The 15023-nt window shown below is 39.2% G+C and overlaps 1 protein-coding gene across 1 annotated transcript; it reads right to left on the reverse strand.

Moving 5' to 3' along the window:
- Nucleotides 1-9366: 9366 nt before the first annotated feature.
- On the reverse strand, nucleotides 9367-14662 carry zmynd19 (zinc finger, MYND-type containing 19). The gene is made up of 6 exons (XM_027027133.2): nucleotides 14432-14662; nucleotides 13158-13217; nucleotides 12632-12738; nucleotides 12339-12479; nucleotides 11906-12086; nucleotides 9367-11610 (listed from the first exon to the last, which is right to left on the reverse strand). Exons 1-6 carry the CDS (start codon nucleotides 14480-14482, stop codon nucleotides 11467-11469), a joined length of 684 nt encoding a protein of 227 aa, XP_026882934.1. The 5' UTR covers nucleotides 14483-14662; the 3' UTR covers nucleotides 9367-11466.
- Nucleotides 14663-15023: the final 361 nt, after the last annotated feature.

Consider the following 15023-nt stretch of genomic DNA (forward strand, 5'->3'; position numbering starts at 1 on the left):
ATGTGTCCGAAACACATCTCGCACAAGAACGTCAAAGGCAAAGAAGAAGTAGTTGACTGGGGTGGAGGTGTGGTGGGCTACAGCAGGGGACATCAGAGGGTGGTGAGAGTAGCCATAACAGCTCAGAGGGGTAGGACATCAGAGGTAGATGTACCTTGGCAGAAAGAGAGAATAGATTATTAGGCATGTCCAGGTATGAGGGTATGTAAATTAGGGAACTATAATGTACAAAGATGGACTCCAGCAGATCTAGCTATGGCAGCATAGCTTAAAGGATAGAGCCAGAAAGAACTACAGGCATGCGGGCACCCTGGAACATCAGCACTCTGCCGCACTCAGTCAACAAACTTGAGTGATAAAAGAGAGTTGAAGTGACAGTATCATAACATCCCAGTTTACCATAACTCTCAATGCCCATGGACCCCCAGTTCTACACCTTTACCTAAGATGGGAAGTAGTTAATAAAATGCCTGACTGTACAGATAGGTTTTCAGCCTAGCTTTAAATATTCAGACTGTGTCTGAGTCTCGAACATTTACAGGAAGGTTATTCCATAGTGTGGGAGCTTTATAGGAAAAGGCTCTGCCCCCCACAGTAGATTTTCTTATTCTTGGTACTAGTAAAGAGCCTGCAACTTTTGATCTAAGCAAACGTGGATCATAATGCACTAAGAGTTCTCTGAAATATTGTGGGTCAAGACCATTCAGTGCTTTGTAAGTTATTTTATAATCAATACGAAATTGTACTGGGAGCCATTGTAAAGTAGCTAAGATACGAGTGATGTGATCAAATTTTCTAGTTCTATTAAGAACTCTGACTGCTGCATTTTGAACCAGCTGGAGCTTGTTTAGACACGCAGTGGTACAGCCAGATAGTAAGACAGTACAGTAGTCCAATCTTGAAGTAATAAATGCATGGACTAACTTTTCTGTATCAGGTGAGGAGAGCATGTTCCTAATCTTTGAAATGTTCCTAAGGTGGAGACAGGCAGTCCTAAAAATATTATTTACATGAGGACTTTGAGTCCAAGATCAGAGATGTAAATTCTGGCTCTTGAATAGGTGTAAAGGATTCTAAAGTCATTTTTGGCTTGGCTGTTCTGATCTCTAAGTAGCTGCTCAACGTCATGCTAATACTCTTAATGTTATCTCTAATGTGCTTAATTTTCTCATTCATGAATTCATTACTACTATGTGATGTAATCTGAGCATTGGTGTCATATTTATTCCTAGTTAGATGTGCAATTGTACTAAAAAGAAATCTTAGATTATTTTTGTTATTTTGTTTTAGGGTCAAGAGATCAGATGTATGAGCGAAAATAAGTGCTTTTCTGTACTTGAAGGCTCTACTTCTGGAAGACTACAAGCTTAGTGTGGCGTTTACCATTTACTTTCTATTTTTCGAGTGTTTTATTTTAAATTGCAAATGTGATCATTATACCAAGGTACTACATTTTGTCCCTAATTTTTTTTATTCTTAAGTGGAGCTGCATCATTGAGTGTGCAGTGGAATACTCATTCTAAGCATTCAATTATTTGATCAAGTTCCATGGGGTTTGAGGGTATCCTAGTCGCAAATGATAAGTCTGGGAGATTCGCAATAAATCTAGGTGCAGTGCCTGGCGTGATCGTGCATCTGGTATGATAGGAAATCAAGATTACTATATTGTGGCTCATACGTAGTTCAGATCAAATTAGGGAATTGTCTGAGATGGCATCCAATGGGTAGTATAACTATGTTCTCCATGTCTATACCGTATGTCAGTACTAAGTCAGTACTGGATTATTTTATACATTGGGTGAAACCAATTGATTTTAACATAGAACTAAAGGCTGATCTCAGAGGGTCTTGGGCACTATCAAAGTGAATGTTGAAATCACCAACAATGCCCTTGCATGTGTTCCAATTATCTATGAACCCCACATTGTTTTGTGAGCGCGACTTGGACATTCAACAGTTCAGCGAAGATAACCGGCTGTACGTTATATCGCATTGCGATGGGACCAGAGCACACTACAGCATCGGACATCGCCTTCGCTAATTGACACACCTCTTCAATATTATTTTTTAGTAATCATTACTAAAGACCATTAAGGGCTACTATGCCGAAGCAGTGGTGTTGGCGCAAAAGTTTCAAAAACAGGAAGCAGCATCTAGTTCAGTAAGCACAAGCTTAGTACAGGTTTCAGTATTTATGATGGAAAACGTAGAATGTTTCTCAGCTGCTGGGACTAGAACAGTTAAACTCACTGCTAAGGCAATCGATGAAAGATTGTAATGGACATTTAGCAATCGGAAGGCTAAGCTGGGCCAGCTGACAGGCAAAATGAATCAGACGCTTCAATTAATGGAGGACGGCAAAGATAGCAATCTGCACGTCGTTTAGACAATGTTGGTAGTTCAGTTCAATGGGCTGTTTGGAGAGTTTTGCGAGCATAATGACTGTTAAAGTGTTACTTCAGCAGATGTCAGAAGATGAGATGAATAAGGAGCAGAATAGATCGTTTGAGCCTAAAGCTGACATGTCTAAGCATTTCACAGAAAAGTTAGAGATATGGATGGAAAAGACTCATCTGCATATGGTCGAGTTTGAGAAGTGCCATAAAGAGGTTGAAACTTCAGATAGTGTATAACTTAAACTTAGTGTATAACTTAAACCTTCCTCTGTACATTCAGAAGCATCTTCCGTCTGCATCAGCTGCTTGTCAGAAAACTGAATGGGAGAGAGCCACGTTGCTAGCTCAAGCATCTCCTCTAAGGCAAAAACATGTGCTCGACGAACGAGAAGCCAAAAATAAAAAAGAAACAGCAGCTATCTTCACTAAGCTAACGCTACAGATCAAATAACTAGAAATACAGTCTGCTTTGGCAGCACCAGATGCTAAGTTCAAAGTGCTAGATGGGTTTGAGAGTCTTCAGTTCACATCTAGCGCTCTTAGTCCTGATGGAAGTGGAACATTTACACCCTCTGAGCCAAAAAGTTGTAGACTGCCTAAACATATCCCTTGTAGTGTTGGATCATGTGTGGAGAGGGAGCATGCAGGCGGTAGCATACATGGCACATCTGTTATATACACAGCCAGAACAAGAGTCAATGGGACCCAAAGCAACCATCACTGAATTCCTATTGAGACAACAAACACTCACTACCCTAGCGCCCCAGAATATTCCTATAGTTACAGACGACCCCATGGAATACAGATTGTTTGTCAGGGGTTTTGAACATGGCAATTAGATAGATGGGAAATATCACTTGGCCATACAAGGTTGCTTTTTTGGATAGTATGAGAAATTTTGCTGTTTGCATGTTTGCACTTTTGTGGAACACGTGGAGTTTCTCTCCACTGAGGAACTTCCACTGTGTATGACCTCCAGCACACCCAAGAAGAAAGAGAGATTAGACTGGGAGACATATGTGGAGGAGATGTGGCTCCAAAGGGAGGACGAGAAGGTGATTTGGCCATGGACCTTCTGCTTAGGTACTTTGAGTTAATGAAGACACTCCAGCACATCCTGGATATGAGGATGGAGCTGCAGAACCTTTTAGGTAAACCTTGTGGTTTATAGCACTGAAGATGAGAGGTAGTGTTTTAATGTGTTGTGAATAACCACCTTTTTGTCTTTATCTTCCAGTTCAGCTATTGCTTAACCTGCAAGATTCCTGGTCCATGAAAGAGTCTTCCCCATCATTCTCCAGTTAAAGTGGAAAAACATATGTAATATGAGTTCATATAGAAAAAAAAAGGTATCTTGCAATGTTACAGTTACAGGGACTTACATTATGTTGTATTGGTTACCTGACTGGTCCTGTATGGTGATTAAAATTCCATTTAGACCTAATTCACTGTATGTGTGTACTGTTCTCCTTGTGTGTATAAGCATACACAATTTAACAGCAAGCCAATCTCACTTCAAACAAATGCATGAGAGTAAGAATATAGCGTCCAAGCTCCTGTGCTTTATTGACCCATGCATTCATGCACCAAATGAATGGGAGTGAAACTATAACAACAATAATGAAAATACAGTATAAGTACAACAACAGAGCTAAAGCATGGTTGACAATATGGATCTGTAAAAGCTAACTGTCGAGTACAATGATCCACTGCTTATAAAAGCCTGCTATACCAACTTATTAAATATAAACATTTCAAGGCTATGTAAACTGCAAATTGCAAATAGTAAATCCTGCTTATAAAAGGTTTTACACCTTATATAACTTATAGAGACAAAAGGTAGAGGCTAAACTAACAATGGGAAACAAACCATTTGTGCATTACACATCTTAACAAATGAGATTAAAGCATTAAGGCAAACAAATGACGCATACTTGTAAAAATGTATCTAGGATCTGTACAGTATACTTAACCACTTACAGAAGATGCTTTCAATGGCATAAACAACAGGATTGCAGGGGATTGACCTGTACACATAAAAGTGTGGCTGCTGGAGCATTAAACTAAATAACTTCTTGCTTTTGCAGGGGATGCTATATTTTCAGAAACAAAGACAGAACAATGTGGTTTGTATGTACTGCTTGTGGTTTAAATGTGTGGTGAGGATGGCACGTCCACCACATCAGTGCTTGACAGGAAATGATCTGATTTACACAATTAAATTTTATTAATAAGGATTCCTACATACTTATAGATCACTTGTACTGCCTACAGCCACCATCCAAAATATTTTAAAGTCAATGCTGCTAATTGTACTGTAGATGGTCTGTTTGGCTTTGGCATAACCGTATGATTCTGACTTATTTTATGCATCTCTGTGCATCTGTGGGAATAAGCTAATATAACATGCATTAAGGAAATTAAAACCTCTCAAAACTGTAGTTTACAATTTCTCTATCACTTGTATGAATAAAAAAAAAATAAACAGACCACTGGACTGTAGAATTACTGTGGGACAAAAAAAGGAATATTTAGCTGTGGGATTTACCCTAACCCTTCTTTCTGCAGGTTCTTTTAAAAAAAAAAAGTTATTATATTATATTATAAATTAAATTGATCATTAAAATAAAATTAGAATACAGAGAACTAATTAAGTGGTTGAGCTTGAGGGAATATGTTTAGGTTTTAAGGAAGGCCGTTTACCCTGTAGTCATGATGGTTATTTTCCCTGGAGGGCATCATGCGCCACCTAGTGGTAAATAGTGGTAAATAAAATTATTATTATTATTTGTTGCAGTAGTAGCATTAGTATTATTAGAATAGTTCAATGTGTACCTGGGATATTTTTAAATGAATATAGCTTTCATACATTTATTAAAATGAAGGTTTAGGTCTACTTATAATGATGTAAAATATGACTGTGTGTAATAATGAATGACAGCCTACAAAATAAAATGATTGTTATTTTTCCCAAACTGTTAAACAGTGGGTAGAAGAAACAACTCTGCAATGTGCTGAAGTGAGAACCTCTAAGTCACCATGAGTCTGAGGTCAAAGTCTGGTCAGACTGAGGTTGATAGAAGAGAAAAGACCATGTAAAGTAAGTTCATTGTTTGTAATACACAGCATGATATTGAAGGAAACTTCTATAGAGGAATAGGCTACTGAAGTGCACAGTCCAAGAACTGAGTAGGCACTGTTGTTCTGTCAGACCTGGCAGCAGGTTAACATGTTACACTTACTGTATTGGTTGTTCAAGCTGACTTTTATTGATGTAGCATTTTATTTAGATTTTATGTTAAACATCATAATAAATTAGCCAGATGTCATGTTAGCCATAGTAATAAATTAGCCAGATGCCATACATTAACCATAGTAATAAATTAGCCAGCTGTTGTATGTTACCTATAGTAATAAATTAGCCAGATTCCATACCTTACCTCCATAGTAACATATTTGTCAAATGCCTATTACATGTGTTGTAGCACATTATGTATTTTCCTGTTATTCGATAGTCAAGCAGTTTTGTTTCATTTAAGAATGTCAGGTTTGGTGAGACAGAGTTGAATGCAGGGTTGACAGGTTTAATAACAAAAGGGGCAATCCAAAATCATAGTCAAAAAACAGGCAATAGTAATATCCAGAGGGAAGGCTGTAAGCAGGCATATCTGACAGGGAACAGGCAACAGAGTAAATGCCAAATACAGGCAGAGAACAAAGTAACCAGTGTAACAGATTACAATGGCTCAGACGGGTGAGGCAGGCAAACGAGATTTCAAAATGACAGCCTGAACAAACAGGTCTTATATAGGAAGACACATTATAGAAAACAAGACACAGGTGAGACTAATAATCTGGGGATTTGGAACGAACAGGAGGCTCGTGGGTTACGTAGTTTATAATGGGTCGAGTGCATTCAGAAGACGTGACAAAAAATATAAAATGCCCATTTTTTAGTTCAAACTAATTTAAAGAAATAGAAATTGGAATTAGACATAAAACCCCCTAACATATATTTTTATTTATTTTATGTTTACATTAAAAGTAATATTTAAGTTAAATGATATTTCTCTAGTGCCCCCATATCACACACCACCTTGTATGACTACTGGCTCTCAGTGCTTGTGTGGGTATACATTCTGTGGTTCTTGTTTGTGTGCTGCCTATTCTCATTTAATTACTTGAGCTTTTGTTTGCAGATTCTCATGTTTATTTGTTCAGTGTAATGTCTTTCATCTCTTTTGTATATAATTTATCTATGATGGTTACCATTATTAGATTCTCTTCACCCCAGTTCTATTTACATTCAAACAGGTCATCTTCTCATTGTAATAATTTTAAGTGTATATAATTTAATATCATTTATTTTATAATCTAATGCATTTATTATTAATAGTAGTTTTGCTATTATGTCTAAAATAAGCAATTTCACAGCCTAATTTCAAACCTTAATATTAATAACCTAATACCCCTCGAGTACTCAAATTCCGTACTAGAGAAATAAATCAAATCAGCAGCATATTAAATGTGATGAGAGGAGATCAGCAGACAAATATGTACATGAGAAATTAAGATATTCTGTCAGTTGGATTTCTGATAACACCGAAGACAATCCAAATCAAGCATATACTAGGGATGCATGGAAGGATCAAAATATCACATTGTGATAATATTGCAACTGCAATAGGACTTGTGATATGACAAAGCAAATGGGTGAGCGTGATGACGACATGCTTAAAAATATGCCAGTATGGAGTTGACAAATGTTATGTATATTTAACTTTGAGTTAAATATGTAACTTTCGTTAATGTAGCTATAATTTCTTGCACTTCCCTAACAATTGCATTTGTGAAGGTATGAGAGACCTCAGGTACATGACTTCCCCAAACTACTGATGTTTATGATGACACTTGTGCATATAGTGTCAGTGCACAACACAGCAAGGTTACAGCTCTTCTAGGACTTCGTAGGCATTCCAGAAAGAAAACAGGTAATTAGTAATAACTGAAATTATTACACGATAAAGGGCCTATGGCAAAGTTCTGCTGTATCACGGCTGTATAGACCTCCACTGATTATTGGCCTTGTACTTACATCTGTAAGCAAAGGATTTCAAGAATGTTCTTGTAACCAGTCTATTACAAGTCTATTGCCAGTCCTGTACACACACACACACCACTAAACAACCAGCCATTCACAGGAACCAAGGTGGTTTCTCTGATTTGTGGGAAATACTTCAGGCTACCACACCTGTACTGAACCTCCTTGCAAGTAAACACAAACATAATGCCAATACTGGTGCCAACAAAAGCCAAACACCACCATTCCCCTATAAGCAGGAAACAACAATATCTGGATTACGTACACGTAGGAAACCACAATACCTGTATTATGTACAAACATACAGTAAACCACAATAACTTGATGAATTATATACACACACGTAGAAAACCACTATAAATGGATTAATGCGAAGCAGATCTGTTGTTTGACTTTACTGTCTTTTATACTATATTGTATTTTACATTCTGTATTAAATAGCTTATATAGTACTTCTACTCCACTCACCTGAGTTCAAACAGAGGGCACAAATACAACAAAAGTCTTGCATGCATTCTGATTCACTGATCTAGAGGTGGGTTATTCATGATGCACTTCTTTAATTGTCAAAGATAATAGAGTAGCTGTTTCAGTGATTTCAGAGAGCTTTGTAAAAACCAGTTAAGTTCTTCTAAGACTCAGACACACTTTTCTGATTTATTTTCATGACAGGTTATGCTTTTGTAAGTTAGATGAACTCAAGTTGGCAGTATTCCACATTATCATTATTACTGTAATACAATCAAAATACCAAATACACGTACTAGTTACCAAAAAGATAATAAAACATGACTAAAATGTTGAGGAAAACAGTTTAATAAGGTTTTTTGCCATTTCTAAATGGCAAAAAGAAATCAATTTTGAATCTGTTTTCATTCCCACCACCATCCCCACAAATGACATTAATCATTAACTCACCTTAATCACACTGTGCCCATGACTTATGCTGCCTGTGATACTACAGCAGTAGTTTAATAAGAATGTTATGAAGTATATTTGTCTTCACAGAACTGATGCAGAACCAGTAAAACAGCTTGTGCCATTATGTATCTGATACTTGAGCATGTACCTAAAATGCAGGAAAGAATTACAGATTTAAGTATGTAAAATGTATACTGCTATACATGTGGACATGGAGGCTCTGTTAAGTTGTTTAAGTGGTACCAATCATACTTCGTAAGAATATAATAAACACATATGCCCTGTAATGCATTCTTCTCTGTAACTCCCCTGAAGTATGCTTTCAGCAAGCGAGCCCTTACTCTCCTGAGCCACCTCACCTTTTGTGAAGTGAACTTGTGAAAGGTCAGAAAACGTGAGCCACTTCAACACATCACCTTTCTGCCACAGAGCTGGACAGATGATCGTTCTACCAGCACTGTAAGCAGAATGGAGATTGGGCACAAAGAAAACACAGAAAATATTTTATCCTAGATGATGAACGACAGTGGCAATTACTTTTACTAGCGATTTAACAACAAACCATTGGTTTCTTTTTGCTTACTGCATAATAAATTGGTTTCTAATCTGAAGCGCTCTTCCAACAGTACAAGTGAAGAAGATTCCCTAGAACTCAGCTAAAATATCACTGTGGATAAAAACCAAGTATTACTTTTGCTGATATTACAACATTGCAACATTACAGTTTAAACGTGACTATAGGGTCCAATACAGCAGGTTCTAGGGTGACTACTAGAAAAGTTGAACATGCAAGTGCCACCCTCTGGTTCCAATGAACACATTTTGACAAAGGCTATTCATGATATCCATTAACCTGTCCAACCTCGTTCCATCTTTAGGCCTAATGGTGTGCCATCCAGCTAACAAAGCTTACTTTACATCATATTAAAATTCACACTCACATGCCTACAGAGCTGAAGATTTATTTACACTTAAGCTTTTGGACACCAAGTTCAATACATAATGAACTCAACATCCAGAATTTGTAGATTAATCTTTAAACTGGAGAGAAGGAAATCAAAATGTTAAAGAATAGTCATGGGACCTTTATCCAATAAATCTTGTGTCATATATTTAGATTTGCTCAAGCTCCATCCAAAGTGTCCATTTTTTCTGCTGAATTGCAATATAGTTTAAAAAAATGGTAAAAAGCTCACTTGCAAAATTAACAAATTAGAATATTTAGGTGTGTATACCATCACGCTTAAAGCCTTCAATAACTACACACTGTGAAAGATAACATCGATTTTCCTTCTTTTTCACAGAGGAATTTAGGTCCACAGAGCTAGCCAACAAATTGTTTCATCAATTTAACATTGCTTTTCACATTAAGTATCAACTGTGAGAACAAAATTAGATTAAGAGTCTGTCCTTGTGGAACATTATTCCTATGTCATGTGATGCATTTATACAGACATTTTTTTCCAGCAAAACTGTACCCGCTTTAACAAAATAAACATCCTCAGGACTTCTTCCCCAGCATAAACATACTCCCACATCACCATTACTTGATTCTTTTATTTTACAGTGACAAGAGATGGTCAGTTATCACCAACATTATGCCCAATCACATATTTTTCATACTGTTTTCTATGTATTTAAATGTTTGTAATATTCTTAGAAAAAAAGACAGACTCCCCACTTTCGATCATTCGGACGTGTCGCCCTGCCTAAATGAAAGATAAAAGTGAGGATACTCAGTGCACAGTGTTCAACCCCCTCCAGATAAATAAACATATTGGTACACACAACCATCAACAAATTGCACGTATATCTGCAATACATGCTAATTTGTGTTTATGTGCGTGCGCATCACAGTTCGCTAGAGTTGCCATTCACATAAAAGGAAGACACACTTTAGACATGTGTGCATGTAGGTGTTTTTTCTTTTAGATTGAGGGTTATATACAAAACATAAAATAAGAGAGAAAAGTACATAAGCTATGCTTATGGGACATCAAGGAGACACAAACAAATAAGAAACCCAACTGTCAACTCGCAGACTTCTCCAAGCAGATGTTGACAAAATTTCTCTGAGACAACTTTCTCTGTGGATTTTCAAGTTTTTCCCAGGACATCCCTAGAAGCTGAATGCTAGTGATGGTGTGTGTTAATGTGACTTAAGCTGGAAGCGTAACTGGGATTGTAATGCAGCACCGAGAGTAATGCATTTTAGAAACTGGACAATAGAACATTGTAATGGTTCAACAAGTGACATCCCAGATTGAACAATAAATTTCCCCATCCCTCCCACCCAGCCCAAGAAAGGGAAACGAAAAAAGAAAAACAAAAAGAAACAAAAATCTACCACTTCATCCAATGTCCTTCAGTCATTAATGATCATTGCATCTCTCTCTCTCTCACACACACACACACACACACACACACACACACACACACACAAATACTGGTAGTGTGAATCTACACAGTCCTCTGCTGCACACTTTGGGAGGGTTATGGCGAGGGAGTGTGTGCATGGATATGTGCACAGGAAGTCCAACCGGGAGAGGAAAAGGGTAGTACAGTGAAGAGGTCCGTTATACCATCTTTTTTCATACAGCAGGCTTATCCCTCGATACCAGCTGCTAACACTTCATGACAGGCGCATGGATGGAAAGGAGTGAGCTTATGAACTGTCCACAGTCCACACAGGAAGTTATGACGGCAATGGCGTTTTTCTTCACAAAACACACATCCATAGCAGCAGGTAGAGCCTTTTACGGCCTCCCTCTAAACAAACAAACAAAAAAAATCCCCCTCTCCCATTCCAACCCATAACCCCCTTAGACAAGCCAAGGAGATGTCAAAGTTCTGGGAAGGAAGGAGCGTTTTTCCCCCCCCCCCCTCTTCATCTTCTTCCCCAACAGGCCTGTCTTACCCACCAAGGTGTCACCCGTCCCATCAGTCAGCAGATTTGTTTTTGCATTTCAGCTTCGCAAGTCTCACCGCACAGCCCATTCCCCCTTCCCCCCGCCCTTGACCCCACTGCCGAGCATGGGGTTCCGGGGATCACCGCTCAGGCTCGGATTCCAGGGCCAATGCCTTCTTGCGCTCACGGCACTGCTTCTTGTGGGCTGGCCAATCCCTCTGCTGACACTGCGAGCCACAGTATCGCGCCACCTGGCAGCGCCCACAGATGTTGAACTCGCGCAGCTAAAGAGGCATGACAAAGCAGCCATTAAAACAGAGTACACAAATATACACAACAGGTAATCAACATGGTAATCTACATGCAAGAGAGCATACATCTTGGTTATTTCTGTCACTACAGTTGCCAAATCAAAAAGGCAGAATTACATTAAAAGAATACCTACTATCGATTTTAAGGGTTACTCAGTAAAGGGCTATTATCCAAACAATTTTTAAGGTTGAGAAAATGTTGGGGTGTTTTTTTGCCAATGTGCCACCGGCAATGTCTCAACAAAAAGTCAGATATGGCTGGACTGACCCTCCTCTCGATAAGTGAGCAGGGGGGGTAATGGCATTCATAGTAAGTGCAGGAGCACTCTTCCTCCTCCACCAGTTCGCCGTTGGCATTGTAATAGCGCGTGCGGCTCAGCTCCAGATACTGCTCCTCCACTGGGTCGGCTGGCACCTGCTGGATGGCCAGCCAGTACAGCGACTGTTCTCTGCACAAGGGACAGAAGTTCAGGTTCAAATGACAGGCATGGAGACAAGGTTTTTGCTAAAAGGAGAGCTGGCTACACAAGGATGTTTTTTTGCTTGGCAAAGACTAACTGCCATGATTTGCCTAATGCTTCCTTGTACAGTAATTACATCAGAGAGTTGTGTTCTATTAATGTCTAAAATTCCAGAGCTGCAGTTTGAGATTAGCATGGTGCCACCATTCCTCCACTGAGGTGACTAGTGAACTCAGCTACCTTTGCTTGCTGGACAGCTCCTCTGGTTTGGGACTCCAGCCAACAGGAACGAGGCGCAAGTTGTCTAGACGATTGTCCACTGTAACTGAGTTTATATGGACAACTTGGAAACTAGGAGCAATGCCACCTCTGTGCTTTTCCCTGCTCATGCACAGAAATGCACACAAAAGATTAGCCACATACAGAGGCACTTGAACATAGAAATTCATGCACATCAACATGACAAAATAAACACCTCAGTACTTAAGTATGTAAGGACGTATGTCCCCTCTCTGTAAGAATGCTCCACTCACCAGAGTAACTCGTGCAAAGGTCGACCAGCCCCCCTGCCTTTGCCAATGTCAAAGGCGTAAGCAAAGATTTTTGCTCCATTGCCATCTGCATCAACCTCAAGACGTGCCTGAAAACCATATGAGAAAATTCAAGATCAAACTTCAGTAATATTTTTAACAGAAAACAGGTTAATGCAACTGCCTTCCATCAGGATCATTCACAGAAATTGATAGATTTCATTTACCTGTGACAAAAAAAAAAAAAAAATTACATGCAGATTATATTCTGAAGCCAACACATTATGACTGCAATCCATTTGCAAATTCTTAAATAGAAACTGTTTATTGCTTAGACTTATGAAGTGATGACAATTTAGTGCAAATACTTCTATAATATATTCTGTTCATTTCACTCAGGGTGAGCATCTGTAAATATTGAGAGAGAGATCAAAATCACACCCAATTTGAAGTCTTTCAGTACAAGCCATTAGAAAATAAATAAATCAAAGTCAACAAAATCAGATCACCACCTGTAGAAATTGCTTACCTCAAAGGCGTAATTTTCTACCAGTGGTATGTCCTGCTCATCAATGAGGGTGTACTTTGTCTGGAAGAAATAAAACAGTGTTCATGGGCGATATTAGGAGCCTCTTAAGCCACAAACAGGTGAACCAACTTTCCTTACATCATTACTTACAGTGAAACGGTATTCTTTCTACACAAAGCATGCAATTACAATTTCCAAGAAAAAACTGTAAATGATACATACACGCTTCAAATCCTACATGCAATGAGCTGCTGAGAACAGAACAAACTGCAGTATCTATCAACAGCTAAACGGTGTCACAGTAATCCAGCGTGTATCACGAGACTAAAGCAGCCTTCACTCTCAACGCCAGCAGAACTCTCTTGCATTGTCACACCTATTCCAATTGATCTTTGTTTTCCGGGTGCCCTCTAGTGTCACGGCATGAACGGCCTGACAGAGAATTGGATTTGTCCGGTCATAAGAAGTTGTAGATGTCGGGATAAACAGCTAACTAGCTTGCACAAACATGCCTCGCCATTTAGAGATAGTAAATACTTAAAGAATCAAATTAACAGATTTAAAATCGGACCACAATATATACTAGTGTGTATTTGCAAATGCTAATAACAATAACGCTTGTTTAGTTAGCCATCTTGCTGTACTCGATGTTTTTTTGTCAAATCTACTGGTAAGCAATTTGAGTTAGCTAGCAAGCCTGCGAGTTAAGATAGTTGTTGAACTAGATAGCTAGCTGGCTTGAACACATCACTTTCGACATGCCGGTTTAAGTCACGTTGCAACGGTTCCTGTTTGAGAGATTTGCCGACGGCTCCCGATGTGCATCTGTGTCTACAAGCTAATGTAATTAACCCTGTTCCGTCAGAAACTAGTGACTACTGTTTTAATCCCACATCTTGTTAAAAGTTTCAAACTGATAATGTTTAAATCTACATGATAGATGTAGCTAGCTAGATATACGTCAATCTTCTTTATTTTGCTGGCTAACTGGTAGCCTTGGCTAGCCTCGTTAGCACCAGCTAGCACAGCAAAGTAGGCGGCTCGTGCGACAAAACGATTCCGGAGAATCGCTTATTAGGACACCGGCCGCTTGTAGAACTGTTGATTTAAACGAAAAAACACGCAAATATTGCAATATAAACAGCACAGTTATATGTCAAATGTTAGATTTCCTCATAAATTCTAAAAAAGCCATTTTACTAGCTAGCTAGCTAAAGGTTTTGTGATCCCCTCCCCTTCGTGTCGCACATGGCAGTCACTAGGATTCGGCTCACCTTCCCGGCCACACGGCCAAGTCGAACAATCCCAAGCTTGAAATCCGACATTAGACGAGCTGTCAGATATGGAGTGAAAGGTAAAAGGGGGCAGGGCAGTTTATAGGTTTGAAATCAGTCTGGGCAACCCCTAACCCCGAGTTTCGTCCAAGTTTTGTTGTATATAGGGTCAGTCGTTGCCCGACTCTTCCCCACCCGCTACCAAACCACCGTGATGCACCGCTGAGTGGCGTTGGAAAACCTGCCAGCTTTCGGTGGGTGGGACTCAACCCCGTCGACTATAAACCAACCATTACTGAGCGCTGGTCGCGTTTATCCAATCAGAGGCTTGCATATTTAACAGTGTCTGACGTTGCACCTTTTGATACTAGGACGTTGACGTGCATACTGTTTGCGTAATGCTATTTGATCGGAGAGGCCAACTGGAGCGCGAACTCAGTCTGCAAGCACAGCCCATTCCTTGTTTATTCTGTGCCATTGGCGGTTGTTTGGTGATGCGTGGGAAAACCAAGTTATTTTAGCGCGAAACGAAACCTCTGGCTTGCTGTTTAAATGTTACTAGGGCACAAGTTGTAGACGATATATTGAGTAA

The sequence above is a fragment of the Electrophorus electricus genome, chromosome 6, assembly GCF_013358815.1.
Source record: "Electrophorus electricus isolate fEleEle1 chromosome 6, fEleEle1.pri, whole genome shotgun sequence".
In the NCBI taxonomy this organism is placed as follows: Eukaryota; Metazoa; Chordata; class Actinopteri; order Gymnotiformes; family Gymnotidae; genus Electrophorus; species Electrophorus electricus.

Coding starts and splice junctions, on each gene's coding strand:
- zmynd19 (XM_027027133.2), bottom strand. CDS start 14,482: ATGTCGGATTTCAAGCTTGGGATTGTTCGACTTGGCCGTGTGGCCGGG. Junction 13,218..14,431: donor TTGGCCGTGTGGCCGGGAAG/GTGAGCCGAATC, acceptor TATTTCTTCCAG/ACAAAGTACACCCTCATTGA. Junction 12,087..12,338: donor GAGCTGTCCAGCAAGCAAAG/GTAGCTGAGTTC, acceptor TCCCTTGTGCAG/AGAACAGTCGCTGTACTGGC.